The 16963-nt window shown below is 42.0% G+C and overlaps 1 protein-coding gene across 2 annotated transcripts in view; it reads left to right on the top strand.

The window, feature by feature from the left end:
- Window positions 1-16963, top strand: part of LOC115157619 (protein FAM111A-like) — a 201385-nt gene that overhangs the window by 40801 nt on the left and 143621 nt on the right. For both annotated transcript variants that reach the window (XM_029706018.1, XM_029706020.1), the window contains exons 4-5: window positions 41-112; window positions 388-2349. In XM_029706018.1, the coding sequence (XP_029561878.1) occupies window positions 41-112; window positions 388-2349 (2034 nt within the window). The remainder of the gene's footprint in view (window positions 1-40; window positions 113-387; window positions 2350-16963) is intronic.

The following is a 16963-nucleotide window of genomic DNA, read 5'->3' as shown; positions in this document are numbered from 1 at the left end:
AATTGTAGTTGATGTATATGTTGTAACTCATGCATTACAGAGTTCTCATCAGAGTAAATCCTCGGGCAACCAGCCAGGAGCATCTAGCCAATCTCAGGATCCTGATATCAAGGTTAGACATGCATTCATCTGCCTGTATTTGCTTAACACTTATCTGTTCTTTAATAATAATCAATTATGAGTATTCTTTTTAGTATAGTCTTCTATTTTACAAGCTGATGTAGCGGAGGTGAGGCGGAGTCACTCTCTTCCTGCATCTTAAAATCGGTGTCACTCTCGGGCCAAGGGGGAATTTCCTCTTGGCCTAGTGGTTGACGTTGGTTTCCTGAGAGGGAGACTGTGGTTCTAATCCCCTGAGCCTTAACACTTACATCTCTTCTGTCACAGAAAGAAGCACATGATGAAAAACATTCCTTCCGATACCAGTTCCAATCCAAATCCGAAACATACTCCATTACATGCTATACTCATGGAACGGTCCTGGATTCACTGCGAACAAGCGAGATGTTCAAGGACATGACAAATCAAAAACAGGGGATGGGAATTGTCATCCAAAGAGAAAAAGCACGAAGGGCAGCTGTCAGTACACATTTCCCCTGCCATTTAATTGATAACGATGAGCTAGTGACAGTCAGCTTCATCACAGTTCTAAACGGCAGTTCTTCAGATACCCAGGGCCTTTCCAAACAGAGTAACCCCCCCCAAAAAATACAACCTGACAAGTTGATGACTTTCATTGTTGAAACTAGGGGTGAAAAAGGTATAGTAAACAATGTAATGAATAACCCAGAGCTAAGGAAGAAAGTGGACTATGTTTGTGTATACGGATACAAAGGGGAAAAGGTGGAGCAAGCCTTGTGGAGAGATGGGCGATTTGATAAAACTGTCTTTAAAACACGCTGTGTTCTTTCTGAGTCAGAGACGACGAGTGTCGACACAGAGATGTCCCAGACAGTTGATGGTTTTATTGGGAAACGTCATCAAGGTCTTGAAGGTGAAATGTTGGTTGTGAAGGTAAAACGTATCGGTCGTGTAGCTCAGCCACAGCCAGATAGTCTTGAGGATGGGGACAACACACCAACTGAAGAGCTGTCCGTCCCAGCTGGTGGAACATCGGAAGCAGCTCTCTCTCCTCAGAATCCTACCACACCAGACACAGTTAAAACACAGCTGCAGTCAAAGGAGGCAGGAAAAGATGATAGATCTCTGGTAGTGAAGCAAAAACGGCAAGAGATCCCAAACTCTAAAGAGATCCTAAACATCCTACGTTCCCAATATGCAGGCTTGGTAGATCACATGAAAGAGAGAGAGAATTTGAAGCCTTCAGACGTGCAACAATTCTTAAGAGTAGAGTTTGGAAAGAAAACACAGAGCTTCCAAGAGGTAAAGAAAGTGAAGAGTCTGATAGAACTGAGTGCTTCTGTTTGTCAGGTGAGAATTGAAGGGAATGCAAAAGGAACTGGATTCTTTCTGTTTGACAAGTTCATCCTTACAAACGCCCATGTTGTCCAGCAAATCTATGAGCAAATAACTAACACGCTGCAACAATCAGTAACAGTCACGTTTGACTTTGAAGACCTGGATGCAAGAATGCAGCAGATACCAGTGAAAAGTGAGGTTGTAGCCTATGGAAAAGATTATTCGGGGAATCTTGACTTTGCTTTGCTGGAGCTTAGGTCAGGTCCTGACATCACGTTGCCTTCAAGCTTGCTTGACACCTTCAGCTTTGTGTCTCCAGAGGGGGGAATCTGCATCATCGGCCACCCCGAGGGCGGGGTGAAAAAGACAGACCCCTGCTTTATCATTCAATATGGAGATCGTAAACAAGCTGTAGAAAAACATTTAAAAAAACAGGAGGAATTCTTACATGTCATAAACAACAGATATTTTGAGCAGAACTGGGACATCAACACACATCTACCGAGGGACACAGAGAAGATTACCTACGACACCTGTTTCTTCCATGGTGCCTCTGGCTCTCCAGTCTTCAACGAGTACTGCCAGCTGATAGCTATGCATACAGCAGGCTACTCCTACCAGGGTAAAGGAGGGAAAACCCAGAGTATCATAGAGTATGCCATTCCCCTGTCAGGCGTACTTGAGGAGATCATCATCCAAGCGGTGCATAGGAAAAGAGTTGATGTGCTACAGGGATTCCTGAGCCAGAGGAGTCTGAAATTAGACGTAGTGCTGGAAAGAGTCAAGACACAGTCTGATAATGCCAGCCTGGTCAAGGCATTTCAGGAGAAGCTGCCGTTCAACAGTAACACTTCAGCTACAGATCAGGGAGAGCAGAGAACCTTCTACCAGTTCCTCTTTGATAAAGTCGACGCCACAGGGGTCGACGCCATGGAGGTGGATGATATCTATGACAATTGAAAAAGTGCCCAATTGTCATATTTGAGTAAAAGTAAAGATACCTTAATAGAAAGTTACTCAAGTAAAAGTGAAAGTCACCCAGTAAAATACTACTTGAGTAAAAGTCTAAAAGGATTTAATTTTAAATATACTTTAGTATCAAAAGTGAAAGTGTAAATCATTTCAAATTCCTTATGTTAAGCAAAGCAGACGGTACCATTTTCTGGTTTTGAAAATGTATGGATAGCCAGGGGCACACTCCAACACTCAGACATAATTACAGATAGCCAAGGGCACACTCCAACACTCAGACATAATTACAGATAGCCAAGGGCACACTCCAACACTCAGACATAATTTACAGGTTGCCTGGGGCACACTCCAACACTCAGACATAATTACAGATAGCCAAGGGCACACTCCAACACTCAGACATAATTTACAGGTTGCCTGGGGCACACTCCAACACTCAGACATTATTTACAAACGATGCATTTGTGTTTAGTGAGTCCTCCAGATCAGAGGCAGTAGGGATGACCAGGGATGTTCTCTGTTTAGTGAGTCCACCAGATCAGAGGCAGTAGGGATGACCAGGGATGTTCTCTGTTTAGTGAGTCCTCCAGATCAGAGGCAGTAGGGATGACCAGGGATGTTTTCTGTTTAGTGAGTCCTCCAGATCAGAAGCAGTAGGGATGACTAGGGATGTTTTCCTGAATTGGACCATTTTCCTGTCCTGCTAAGCATTTTGGGTGTCAAGGAAAATGTATAAAGTAAAAAGTATATCATTTTATTTAGGAATGTAGTGGAGTAAAAGTAGTCAAATATAAATAGTAATGTAAGGTACAGGTATCCCATAAAACAACTTATGTAGTACTTTAAAGTATGTTACACAAGTACTTTACACTACTGATGATAACGAGTAATGAAAGTAGTGATGTGTATACTGTTCTTAAAATCCAAGTTTTTAATATAAACTGTATTATTTGTATGTTTTCATATATATTTCATTATTACATTCCTCAATACAGACCTGTTCTTAGGCAGATCATGATTACGTTTGATGCATCATCCATGTAACCTACTATTATCGAATCAAATGAACCTGAGATCTTTCCATGGAAATTGTAGTTTTCCATACGCTAGTCTAACATGCTTGTATTGTTTTCTGCCAGGAAGACATGTACTGTAACCATTGCTTGTTTTAATCTACAAAATAAAAGCACAAGATGGCGTAGCAGTGCAGACGTGGTTTGTCGTCCTCTCGTGTACGTCTTTTTTGTATATATTTCAATTTATTTTCCATCTCTATTCCATTTTAAAATTAAATATACCTTCCGGTAACCCGCCTCACTCAATGTGACACGGAGCCGCTATTTTTTTAGACCTTATAGCCAGAACCTCCATCAGCAGCTATCCAGCTAATTAGCTACTAGCTATTTAGCCATTGTTAGCCACTGCTAGCGGCCTTTACCTTCTGCACAGATACCAGATGTTTTTTTGCCTGGATAATACTTGCCAGCATCGGAATGTTTTCTCCACTACAACGCCGGATTCCTGCCGTAAACCCTGGACCATTACTCCTGATCATCACAGCTAGCTAGCTGCCACCTAATGACCCAGCCCCCGAAGCTAGCCCTGAGCCAGGCCCACCTCCCGGCCTACTCGGTGATCACTCGGCTGCACAGCTGATGCTCTCGGACTCTACTCCAACACGGCTTGAATCCACTACTCCACCGGATCCTTGCCGTAAGCTCTGGACCTTTGCATCGGATCATCGCTGCTAGCTAGCTGCTACCGAGTGGCTATAGTGGCTAACACCCTTGCCCCGAATCTAGCACCAGTTAGCCGCGAGCCAGGTGCATCTCCCGGCTAGCAAACGAAATTACTACAACTACAATAACTCTTTCGCCATCTGGCCTGGACCCTTTGTCGACACGGTGCCCCGCCGTACCACCACGACTGGTCTGCCGACGTAACTCCATCCGCTGTGCCCTCAACCGGCCTTTGCCGGACGTCGGAGCAGACGCTTCTACTTACCCCGGCCTGTTAACTTTAAACGCCGTGTGTCCCGCGTGCTAGCGTAGTAGCGGCTTCCCTGTTCCATCTATTGCTCTTCACTGGATCAATCAACACCTTTCTTTATGCCTCGTTTTATGTCTCTCAAATGTCAATATGCCTTATATATTGTTGTTTAGGATAGTTATCATTGTTTTAGTTTACCTCGGAGTCCCTAGTTCCACTCAACATGCCTCAGATGCCTCCTTTGTCCCACCTCCCACACACACCTCACCCAGCATAACTAGCATGTCCAGAGATGCAACCTCTCTTATCACTCGGTGCCTGGGTTTACCTCCACTGTACCCGCACCCCACCATACCCCTGTCTGCACATTATGCCCTGAATCTATCCTACCACGCCCAGAAATCTGCTCCTTTTATTCTCTTTCCCCAACGCACTAGACGAACAGTTTTGCTAGCCTCAGCCGTACATCCTACTCCTCCTCTGTTCCTCGGGTGATGTGGAGCTCAACCCAGGCCCTGCGTGTCCCCAGGCACTCTCAATTGTTGACTTCTGTAACCAAAAAGGCCTTGGTTTTTTTGTTAACATCAGAAGCCTCCTACCTAAGCGTCAAGGCTGTGGGTAACTGGTGAAAGGAGTCAGGCGCAGGAGAGCTGAGATGCGTGGACAAGGTATTTAATACAAGATAACACCAGTATAAACACAATACTATGGTGCGGGAAAAAAAACGGTAACACGAAATAAACGGCCGTAAATAACAAAACCCGGCAACAATATACCAGCCGTCAGCAACAGCCTGAACAATAGAACAAACACGCACACAAACATGGGGGAAACCAGAGGGTTAAATAATGAACATGTAATGGGGGAATTGAAACCAGGTGTGTAGAAAACAAAGACAAAACAAATGTAAAATGAAAAGTGGATCGGTGATGGCTAGAAGGACGGTGACGTCGACCGCCGAGTGCCGCTCGTGACACTAAGTTTGTTTTACTCACTGCTTTAGCACACTCCACCAACCCTGATGTCCTTGACGTGTCTGAATCCTGGCTTAGGAAGGCCACCTAAAATTCTGAGATAGAACTGCCAAAGGGGGAGGAGTTGCAATCTACTCCAGAGATAGCCTGCAAAGTTCTGTCATACTTTCCAGGTCTATGCCCAAACAGTTCGAGCTTCTAATTTTAAATATGAATCTCTCCAGAAATAAGCCTCTCACTGTGCCGCCTGTCATAGACCCCCCTCAGCTCCCAGCTGTGCTTTGGACACCATATGTGAATTGATTGCCCCCCCATCTATCTTCAGAGTTCGTTCTGTTAGGTGACCTAAACTGGGATATGCTTAACACCCCGGCAGTCCTACAATCTAAGCTAGATGCCCTCAATCTCACACAAATTATCAAGGAACCCACCAGGTACAACCCTAAATCCGTAAACATGGGCACCCTCATAGATATTATCCTGACCAACCTGCCCTCCAAATACACCTCTGCTGTTTTCAATCAGGATCTCAGCGATCACTGCCTCATTGCCTGCATCCGCTATGGGTCCGCGGTCAAACGACCACCCCTCATCACTGTCAAACGCTCCCTAAAACACTTCTGCGAGCAGGCCTTTCTAATCGAACTGGCCCGGGTATCCTGGAAGGATATTGACCTCATCTCGTCAGTCGAGGATGCCTGGTCGTTCTTTAAAGGTAATTTCCTCATCTTAAATAAGCATGCCCCTTTCAGAAAATGTAGAACTAAGAACAGATATATCCCTTGGTTCACTCCAGACCTGACTGCCCTCGACCAGCACAAAAACATCCTGTGGCGGACTGCACTAACATCGAATAGTCTCCGCGATATGCAACTTTTCAGGGAAGTCAGGAACCAATACACGCAGTCAGTCAGGAAAGCAAAGACTAGCTTTTTCAAACAGAAATTTGCATCCTGCAGCTCTAACTCCAAAATGTTTTGGGACACTGTAAAGTCCATGGTGCAGTGGGCACCTCCTCTCAGCTGCCCACTGCACTGAGGCTAGGTACGTAACACTGTCACGATAAATCCACGATAATCAAGAATTTCAATACCCATTTCTCTACGGCTGGCCAAGCATTCCTCCTGGCTACCCCAACCCCAGCCAACAGCCCCGCACCCCCCGCAGCTACTTGCCCAACCCTCCCCAACTTCTCCTTCACCAAAATCCAGATAGCAGATGTTCTGAAAGCTGCAAAACCTGGACCCGTACAAATCAGCTGGGCTAGACAATCTGGACCCTCTCTTTCTAAAATTATCCGCCGCCATTGTTGCAACCCCTATTACCAGTTTGTTCAACCTCTCTTTTGTATCGTCCGAGATCCCTAAAGATTGTAAAGCTGCCACGGTCATCCCCCTCTTCAAAGGAGACACACTAGACCCAAACTGTTACAGCTCTATATCCATCCTGCCCTGTCATTTCTGAAGTCTTCGAAAGGCAAGTTAATAAACAGATCACTGACCATTTTGAATCCCACCGTACCTTCTCCGCTGTGTAATCCGGATTCCGAGCTGGTCACGGTGCACCTCAGCCACGCTCAAGGTACTAAACGATATTATAACCACCATCGATAAAAGACAGTACTGTGCAGCCGTCTTCAATGTTATGGCTGGTCAGAACAGTAGTTTATTCAGCCTGGAGGGGTAATGTTATGGCTGGTCAGAACAGTAGTTTATTCAGCCTGGAGGGGTAATATTAGCTATGATGACTTCTGGTTGATAAAACGTGTAATCAGGGTGGTTCAGGGAACCAGGAGTAACCCAGCCTGAGATCTGAAAACTAGCATTAGCTAAAGACTATTGTGTCCAATAGAATTGATTGGTAAATAATGAGTCATTTTGGAGTCACTTTTATTGTAAGTAAGAAAATAATGTTTAATTGGCTCCAAAATGACAATACATTATTTACCATAAAATTATATTGAACATCATCTGATAAACAATCAAAACACACTTCAAATGCATCCAATAAGTTTGTAATCCTAAACTTGATGTAGTCATTGCATGCTAGGAATATGGGACCAAATATTAAACATTTAACTAAATGTAATCCACTATAAGTGAATTTGTCCAAATACTTATGACATCTTCAAATGGGGGACCTACTGTAGATACATAAAGTGCATTAATTTCCGTAAAACAGGTATGTATGAAAATACCCTGAAATAAATGGTAACATTCTGTACTGTCACCTAATATAAAACATCCAAAATGTTGGAGAATAGAGCCAAATGAAAAGTTTTAGTTTCACAGTCCAATTAAATTAAAAAAACAATGGTGGGTCAAAATTATTCCCAAATTGTTAAAATAAAACAACTAGGCCATGAAGTGTCACACCCAGATCTGTTTCACCTGTCCTTGTGCTCTTCTCCACCCCCCTCCAGGTGTCACCCATCTTCCCCATTATCCCCTGGGTATTTATACCTGTGTTCTCTGTTTGTCTGTTGCCAGTTCGTCTTGTTTGTCAAGTCAACCAGCGTTTTGTCTCAGTGTAACAGTATAGCTTCCGTCCCTCTCCTTGCTCCTACCTGGGCTCGAACCAGGAACACAGCGACAACAGTCACCCTTGAAGCATCGCTACACATCACTGCACAAAAGCCGCGGCCCTTGCAGAGCAAGCGGAACAACTACTTCAAGGTCAAGAGAGCGAGTGACGTCACCGATTGAAACGCTATTAATGCACCACGCTAACTAGCTAGCCATTTCACAACGGTTACATCAGCTCCTGCTTTTCCAAAGTAAATAATATATGTGGACATCGTAAAGTCATAACACACAATTCTATTACTTATTGACATTCAAGGCTAACCCCCAATACTGACAATGTTCAGATAGTTCATCGACTTTATTAAAAAAAAAAATAACAAAGCACGTTCCCTATGCTCCAACTGTAAATAACCTAACCTCCAGCTGTTAATAACCTAACCCTCTAGCTGTTAATAACCGAACCTCTAGCTGTTAATAACCTAACCCTCTAGCTGTTAATAACCGAACCCTCCAGCTGTTAATAACCGAACCTCTAGCTGTTAATAACCTAACCCTCTAGCTGTAAATAACCTAACCTCTAGCTGTAAATAACCTAACCTCCAGCTGTAAATAACCTAACCCTCTAGCTGTAAATAACCTAACCTCTAGCTGTAAATAACCTAACCTCTAGCTGTAAATAACCTAACCTCTAGCTGTAAATAACCTAACCCTCTAGCTGTAAATAACCTAACCCCTAGCTGTAAATAACCTAACCTCTAGCTGTAAATAACCTAATCTCTAGCTGTAAATAACCTAACCCTCTAGCTGTTAATAACCTAACCCTCTAGCTGTTAATAACCTAACTTCTAGCTGTAAATAACCTAACCCTCTAGCTGTTAATAACCTAATCTCTAGCTCTAAATAACCTAACCCTCTAGCTGTTAATAACCTAACCCCTAGCTGTAAATAACCTAACCTCTAGCTGTAAATAACCTAACCTCTAGCTGTTAATAACCTAATCTCTAGCTGTAAATAACCTAACCTCTAGCTCTAAATAACCTAACCCTCTAGCTGTTAATAACCTAACCCCTAGCTGTAAATAACCTAACCTCTAGCTGTAAATAACCTAATCTCTAGCTATAAATAACCTAACCATCTAGCTGTTAATAACCTAACCCTCTAGCTGTAAATAACCTAACCTCTAGCTGTAAATAACCTAACCTCTAGCTGTAAATAACCTAACCTCTAGCTGTAAATAACCTAACCCTCTAGCTGTAAATAACCTAACTTCTAGCTGTAAATAACCTAACCCTCTAGCTGTAAATAACCTAACCCTCTAGCTGTTAATAACCTAACCCTCTAGCTGTAAATAACCTAACCTCTAGCTGTAAATAACCTAACCTCTAGCTGTAAATAACCTAACCTCTAGCTGTTAATAACCTAACCTCTAGCTGTTAATAACCTAACCTCTAGCTGTTAATAACCTAACCTCTAGCTGTTAATAACCTAACCTCTAGCTGTTAATAACCTAACCCTCTAGCTGTTAATAACCTAACCTCTAGCTGTTAATAACCTAACCCTCTAGCTGTTAATAACCTAACCTCTAGCTGTTAATAACCTAACCTCTAGCTGTTAATAACCTAACCCTCTAGCTGTAAATAACCTAACCCTCTAGCTGTAAATAACCTAACCTCTAGCTGTTAATAACCTAACCTCTAGCTGTTAATAATCTAACCTCTAGCTGTTAATAACCTAACCTCTAGCTGTAAATAACCTAACCCTCTAGCTGTTAATAACCTAACCTCTAGCTGTAAATAACCTAACTTCTAGCTGTAAATAACCTAACCCTCTAGCTGTTAATAATCTAACCCTCTAGCTGTAAATAACCTAAACTCCAGATGTAACTAACCTAACCTCTAGCTGTAACTAACCTAACCTCTGGCTGTAAATAATCTAACCCTCTAGCTGTAAATAACCTAACCTCTTTGGTCTGAATGCCAAGCGTCACGTCTGGAGGAAACCTGGCACCATCCCTACGATGAAGCATGGCGGTGGCAGCATCATGCTGTGGGGATGTTTTTCAGCGGCAGGGACTTTGAGACTAGTCAGGTTTGAGGGAAAGGTGAATGGACCAAAGTAGAGTGAAGTGTGCCAAGCTTGTAGCGTCATACCTTAGCAGACTCGAGGCTGTATTACTGCCAAAGGTGCTTCAACAAAGTACTTAGTAAAGGGTCTGAATACATACAAATTTGAGAACGTTTTTTTTTTTTTACAACATTTTCCCCAAAAACGTTTTCGCTTTGTCATTATGGGGTATTGTGTGTAGATTGATGAGGTGGGGGAAATAACAATTTAATCCATTTTAGAATAAGGCCATAACGTAACAAAATGTGGAAAAAGTGAATAAATGAATCAGATAATTATTAACTCATTAACCTAGGGCACCATGGGAAAGTTTGGTTTTTATTGAGTTTCTATTTCCCAAATTAACTCAAAGAATATCAGAATATTGATTTTACAGCAGTCGCTAATTAATTCAATTTCCTCTACAGTCTCATCCTGAACGTCGCATAATCCGGGAACCGGCACAAACCCGAGTCCCACTAAATAAGTCCGTACCGCACCAATTGAGTTGATTATTTATTTACTAACAAGCTAAGTGATAATATAAGATACACCTACACAAACAGTCTAGGCTATTGGTCAGAACTTAGTACGATAAAACAGGTCCCTAGCGGACCAACACAATATGACACGTGTTACACAAGATGGGGATTTCAAAAGAGAGAGAAAGAGAGTACACGAGAGAAAAATACACTTGGGTGCATTTGTCAGCTATGCTTATTTTAACCCTAGCCTTTCCCCAAACAGCTGCTCTTATGGGTCAGAATGTAATGATGTAATTACGTGTTGAAGGTCTCCGATGGGGGTCTCTGACTATGGGTCAGAATATAATGATGTGGACTTCCGGCAATGGCGAAGCTCTAACAAGACGCGTCTGCGTACTGTCCACAAACTTTCGAACAATTTTAAGGCATTTAAGGCCGTGGAGGGAAGACGCTATCTCCTTTCTACAGGAATGGATTCCCAAAATTCTGGAACTACCCCCTCCCGTGCACCCACTGTAGATCGAGAGGGCCCATCGCACCCTACAGAGGCGGCTGCCTGGCCAGGTTGCACCCAGGGAATTTGTCATTAAATTTCTACGGTACCAGGACACTGTTCGCATCCTCTCTGTTTCAGGGCGCTTTGGGGAATGCCGATTGGTTGACATTTGGGTGTGCGGGTAGGCTCCGTTGGTGACTATGAAACAACCCGAGGTGTTTTTTTTTCTTTTTTTTTTTTTTTTTCGTTGAGACATGCTCAAGTGGGGCTAAATAGTCCGGTCATTATTGTTGTAATCAAATTGTATTTTGTAACTTCACTAACAATATTTTCATGCTACAGGGAACGGTCAATGTACTTCTAATGCCATATACATATCATTAAGAATGAACCTAATTCGAGCGATGCTATGCATAGCAGGTACATCTAGCTTAAAGACTAGCGTCTAAGGATATGGGTTCTTTAACTCCCTCATTTGGGGAGGGTGTTGGGTGGGTTTGTGGTAGGGTCAGGGTATTAGCTCACGAGATGTTTACTACTTTATACTTTCATCATTTCATTCTGTACAAGTTGTATTTACTCAAAGCTATTTAGTTTCTTTCCTTTTCCCTATTTCTTATTTTCTTTAAAGATGTCGGCACCTAATAAACTATACATTTATGACACTTAACATTAGGGGTACTAAATGCCCAGTCAAGCGCAAATGCATTCTGAATGATCTAAAGCAGCATAATATAGCTCTTCTTCAGGAGACACACCTGACTGACTCTGAGCATGATAAACTGAAGAGAGAGTGGGTGGGTCAAGTGTACTATTCATCTTTCACCTCTCGGGCAAGAGGGGTGGCCATACTCATTAATAAGCATTGCCCCTTTCAGATACAATCTCAGGTTAAAGACAAAGGGGGTAGGTTTGTGATCATTCAAGATTTCATTAACACTGAGCCCATTACCATTGGGTGTATGGGCCTAACCATGATAATCCTACATTTTACCAAGACATCTTTTTGAAGTTAACGTCTCCATCAGGGATAATAATGGCAGGGGATTTTAACTTGCTACTGGACCCTTCCAGTGATAGATCTTCCTCTAATAGTATCAGCCTCACACAGGCAGCTAAAATGTTAAAAGCAGAAATGAAACACTTTGGACTTGTAGACTTATGGAGATTTCACAACCAAAAGGTTAAAGAATACTAATTTTACTCCCCAGTCCATAGTAGTTACTCTAGAATTGACATATTTCTTATTCCTGCAGCCAAGGGAAGTTTAACTACTGTGTGTAAGTACTTACCAAGATGTATATCAGATCATTCTGCCCTTCTGGCTTCAGTACCAGTCAGTAGAGCACAGCCACCCTCAAGAAGATGAAGGTTTGGCACATAATTACTAAATAATCCCACGTTTGTAACATTTCTGAACACTCATATAGACATATTTTTTAGCACCTATAACTCTGCCCTAATTTTATTGGAAACTCTCCTTGCATATCTGAGGGGGAAAATCCTTTAGTTTAGGTGCTTGTAAGATGTATAAGGCTCAAGTAAATTCGTTGGAGAATGAAATCAGAGATCTGGAAAATGAACGTAGTGTAACATTTGACAACTCAACAAAAATTAGACTCAAAGTGATTGGAATATATCACCATGACGACCCATAAAGCAGAGAACGCTCTTAGAACAAAACAAAACTACTATGAACATGGAGATAAAGCAGGAAAGTTGCTTGCTTGGCAGATAAGACGAGAGGATGCTAGCAGAGTTATTAGCTCTATTAAGATACCCAATAATACAGTTGTTCACAGTCCTGAGGAAATGAATCTAGTCTTCAGGGAGTTTTATGAAACATTGTACAAGTCTGAAGGGGATGGCCCCTGCCACAATGCATGAGTTTTTGAACATACTCAATGTACAAACTTTAACTGATGGAGAAAGATCACATCAGAGGAAATTAGGGAATCCATTTTCAACACTGCTGGGGGAAAATCACCAGGGTTAGACGGATTCCCTATTGAATTCTATCGATCCTTTTTACCCAAACTAATTGAGCCTCTTTGCAGTATGTTTAATTATGCCATAGAGACCGAAAAGCTCCCAGACACACTTGAACAGGCACTGATCACAGTTTTGTTAAAACCTGGGAAAGATCCTCTGCTTTGTGGGTCGTATACACCAATATCTCTATTGAACACTTCATATAAGATTCTTGCGAAATTCACTCTTAGACTGAATTAGGTTCTTCCTGACTTGGTTGATATGGACCATTTACATTTTAGTCATTTAGCAGACGCTCTTATCCAGAGCGACTTACAGTAGTGAATGCATACATTTCATACATCTCAATTCATTTCATGCATTTTTTTGTACTGGCCCCCCGTGGGAATCAAACCCACAACCCTGGCGTTGCACACACCATGCTGGCGTTGCAAACACCATGCTCTACCAACTGAGCCACAGGGAAGGCCTAACAGGCTTTGTAAGAAACCGCTCATGTCCTGATAATATCAGGAGATAATTTAATATTATGCGTTATGTAGAGAATGACCAACAATCTGTAGTGGCGGCTTCATTAGATGCGGAAAAAGCTTTTGACCGCATAGAATGGAACTACCTGTTTGAAGTTTTACCGAGGATGAATATTGGACCTCAGTATATAGGTCTGATTAGATTACTGTACAAATATCCGGTAGCTCAGATCCTGACTAATGGAAACATTTCCTCACAGTTCACCCCATCACGTGGCACAAGACAGGGTTGTCCAGCTAGTCCTTTCTTCTTTGGTTATAGAGCCACTGGCAGAAGCTTTTAGATCTCATCCATCCATGGTGTTCGTATAGGTGGGCGTGAACATCTGGTCTCACTATATGCTGATTTACATTTTGTTTTACCTCGCTTAACCAGAAATTTCACTCCGAGCATTAGTTGACATCCTGAAAGAATATGGGACCTTTTCAGGATATAAAATAAACCTATTGAAGAGTATAATTATGCCTTTTAACAGGGCAGCTATGCAGAACCCAATCTTAGACCAGCTGTTTTCTTGGAAACCACAGAAAATGACATATCTTGGATTGCAAATTCCCTCTGAAATGATTAAGACATATCAACTGAACTATACTCCACTTCTCAAAAAGTTTGGGGAAGAATTGGATAGATGGCGGGATTTACCCATTTCTCTTATTTGGCGGGTCAATTGTGTAAAGATGACTATATTACCAAAATTCTTGTACCGTTTTCAAACCTTGCCCTTTCCCAAAGTTTTTTTCAAACAACTTAATAGGAAGGTTTCTTCATTTCTGTGGAAAGGGAAACCCCACAGAGTGAAACACACAATTTTATGCAAACCATACTCAGGAGGACTTACTGTACCTGACTTCCAGTTGTATTACTGGGCATCTCAGTTAAAGGCTGTGGGGGTATGGCAAGATACAACAAGTTCACCCTCTTGGAGACAGATAGAGGAGTGTCTGACCCCTGCTACATTGGCATCTATACCTTATATTAACCCACCTAAAGCTTTGCAAGGTCTCATAAACAACCCTTTCATTAAAAACACTTCAAATATGTGGATTGAAGTCTGTAAACAAACAGAAGGGCTTAGCTCTATATATGAACAAACCGCTTTCTATAATAACCCCATCTTACCCAAAGCACTGAGACATGGTATTACATTTTCTTGGTTCAACAAAGGAATTAAAACATTTGGTCATCTCTATAGAGAAGGTGAACTACTATCCTTTCAACAACTGGCATCTCATTTTCAGTTACCTTAAACTCATTTCTTCAAGTACCTACAGGTTAGACATTATATCGCCACTCAGCAGAGAGGTAGGATTCAGCCCATTAGTAAACCTAGAACTGATCAACTGTGGCTGGAGAGGAAAGGGGTAAAAGGTTTCATTTCCTACATGTACTCTGGTCTTCAATCTCTGTTGGGGAATGATGAACCTCTGAAAGCTTGCATGAAGTGGCATGATGACCTTGGTCTCATTGTTGAGGATGAGAAATGGGGAAAGCTCTTTTTAGATGCTCAGCGTCTTTCATTTAACACAAGGCACAAGTTGATGCAATTCAATATTTTACATAGGGTCTACTTTACATCAGAGAGACCAGAGAGACTGTATAAGATCAATTCTAAATATTCAACATTTTGCCCAATGTGTAAAACGGGAGTGGGCACACTTATGCATGTTTTTGTCCTGCCCTGAACTAAGCAATTATTGGAAAGACATTCAGATCTTATCACAGGTCACTAATATGACGGTGCCACTAAATCCTTCCCTTATTCTTCTTGGAGATGATTCTGTTCTACCAGTTAATATTTGTAGCAAAACCAGATTCATTAAATTGACAGTCATTGCAGCCAATAAATGCACAGCTATTAAATGGAAGAGTGACACTCCGCCAAGCAAGCAAGATGTGGCTAAAAGAACTATCTTCCTATAGTCCATCTGAAAAAATAACATACAATTTACGTTATAAACCCTTTGAATTTACTGATGTCTGGGGGGGACTTTCAGCAGTTTCTAGAGACGTCACCTTAGCTGCCTCATTATTAGTTTCTTCATTAATGTTTTGTTATTATTTGTTTTTGTGTTGAATCATTTATTTTCTAGCATGGAATGTGAAGGTCATTCTGTTTCTTTTTTGTTGTTGTTAATCAGTGAAGCTAATACTGGTAGAGGGGAGGGAGGGGGGTGTTCCTGTGTTGGGGAGGGAAGGGTTTTGCACGATGTCCACCCATGTAGCATGGTGTTTTGTGTAGGTGGGAGGAATAACGGGGCATTATCTGTGTCATATTTTGATGATTGTTAAATTGTGAAAAAAGAAATGCCAATAAATATATTGTACAAAAAAAAGAATATAATGATGTAATTACGTGTTGAAGGTCTCCGATGGGGGTCTCTGCGTGGACCGTTTCGTCTTCTCGGATGACGCACTTCTCTGGCGTAACTCTCTGGTTGTCCTCACGATGTCAGTGTCCTTTGTCTTAGTGGTCTGATTCCTTGGTCTTGTTCTGAAAGGGGTCTTTTGAGAACAGCCAGACCTGTAGCTCAGGGCTCACAGCGTAGGAATGAAAGCAGTGTAGACATACGATTCGATGGACAGTGGTGACCGGGTGGTCCTGCCTGAATTCACCTTAGATGCAGTTACTCATCCGTAGCATGGATAGATAAAAGGTTCCTTTGTCTTCTTCAACCTTGTGTTGCGTTTTGGGTTTGTTGACCACTCAGACCTTGGCTGCAGCTCAGGGTCACTTAGTCTGATACGTTAATTCTTAATTCACATGTTTTATACCCTCGGGTCAGAAGTGGGCGTTTTGCGCCTTTAGTGTAATTCTCTGGGTGTAACAAGTTACGAGGCCGGAGGTCTGGATTTTACTCAGATCCAATTTAGACAACTAACTTCACATTTCATCTTTACAAAAACATTCTCTTTGATCTTGACATTTTCCACACAACGTACAATATGCAAACATCAAGCATATCCTAGGAAAACTCTTAAAGTTAATGTTTTCGTTATAACATCGTCCTTTAACTTTTAATAACATAACAAAAACAACATACATTTTTATATTCCATCTATCGTCATTACCATCATTGTGGCTGACAAAACCTATTGTCCCAAAGTCCATTTATTGCATGTTAATGTTCTGAGGCCGGTTTTGTTATATACCCTTTGTTGGCAATGACACAGGTCAAACGTTTTCTGTAAGTCTTCACAAGGTTTCCACACACTGTTGCTGGTATTTTTGGCCCATTCCTCCATGCAGATCTCCTCTAGAGCAGTGATGTTTTGGGGCTGTCGCTGGGCAACACGGCCTTTCAACTCCCTCCAAAGATTTTCTATGGGGTTGAGATCTGGAGACTGGCTAGGCCACTCCAGGACCTTGAAATGCTTCTTACGAAGCCACTCCTTCGTTGCCCGGGCGGTGTGTTTGGGATCATTGTCATGCTGAAAGACCCAGCCACGATTCATCTTCAATGCCCTTGCTGATGGAAG

The sequence above is a fragment of the Salmo trutta genome, chromosome 21 (genome assembly GCF_901001165.1).
Source record: "Salmo trutta chromosome 21, fSalTru1.1, whole genome shotgun sequence".
Taxonomy (NCBI): domain Eukaryota; kingdom Metazoa; phylum Chordata; class Actinopteri; order Salmoniformes; family Salmonidae; genus Salmo; species Salmo trutta.
This window is presented reverse-complemented; position numbering and strand designations above follow the sequence as displayed.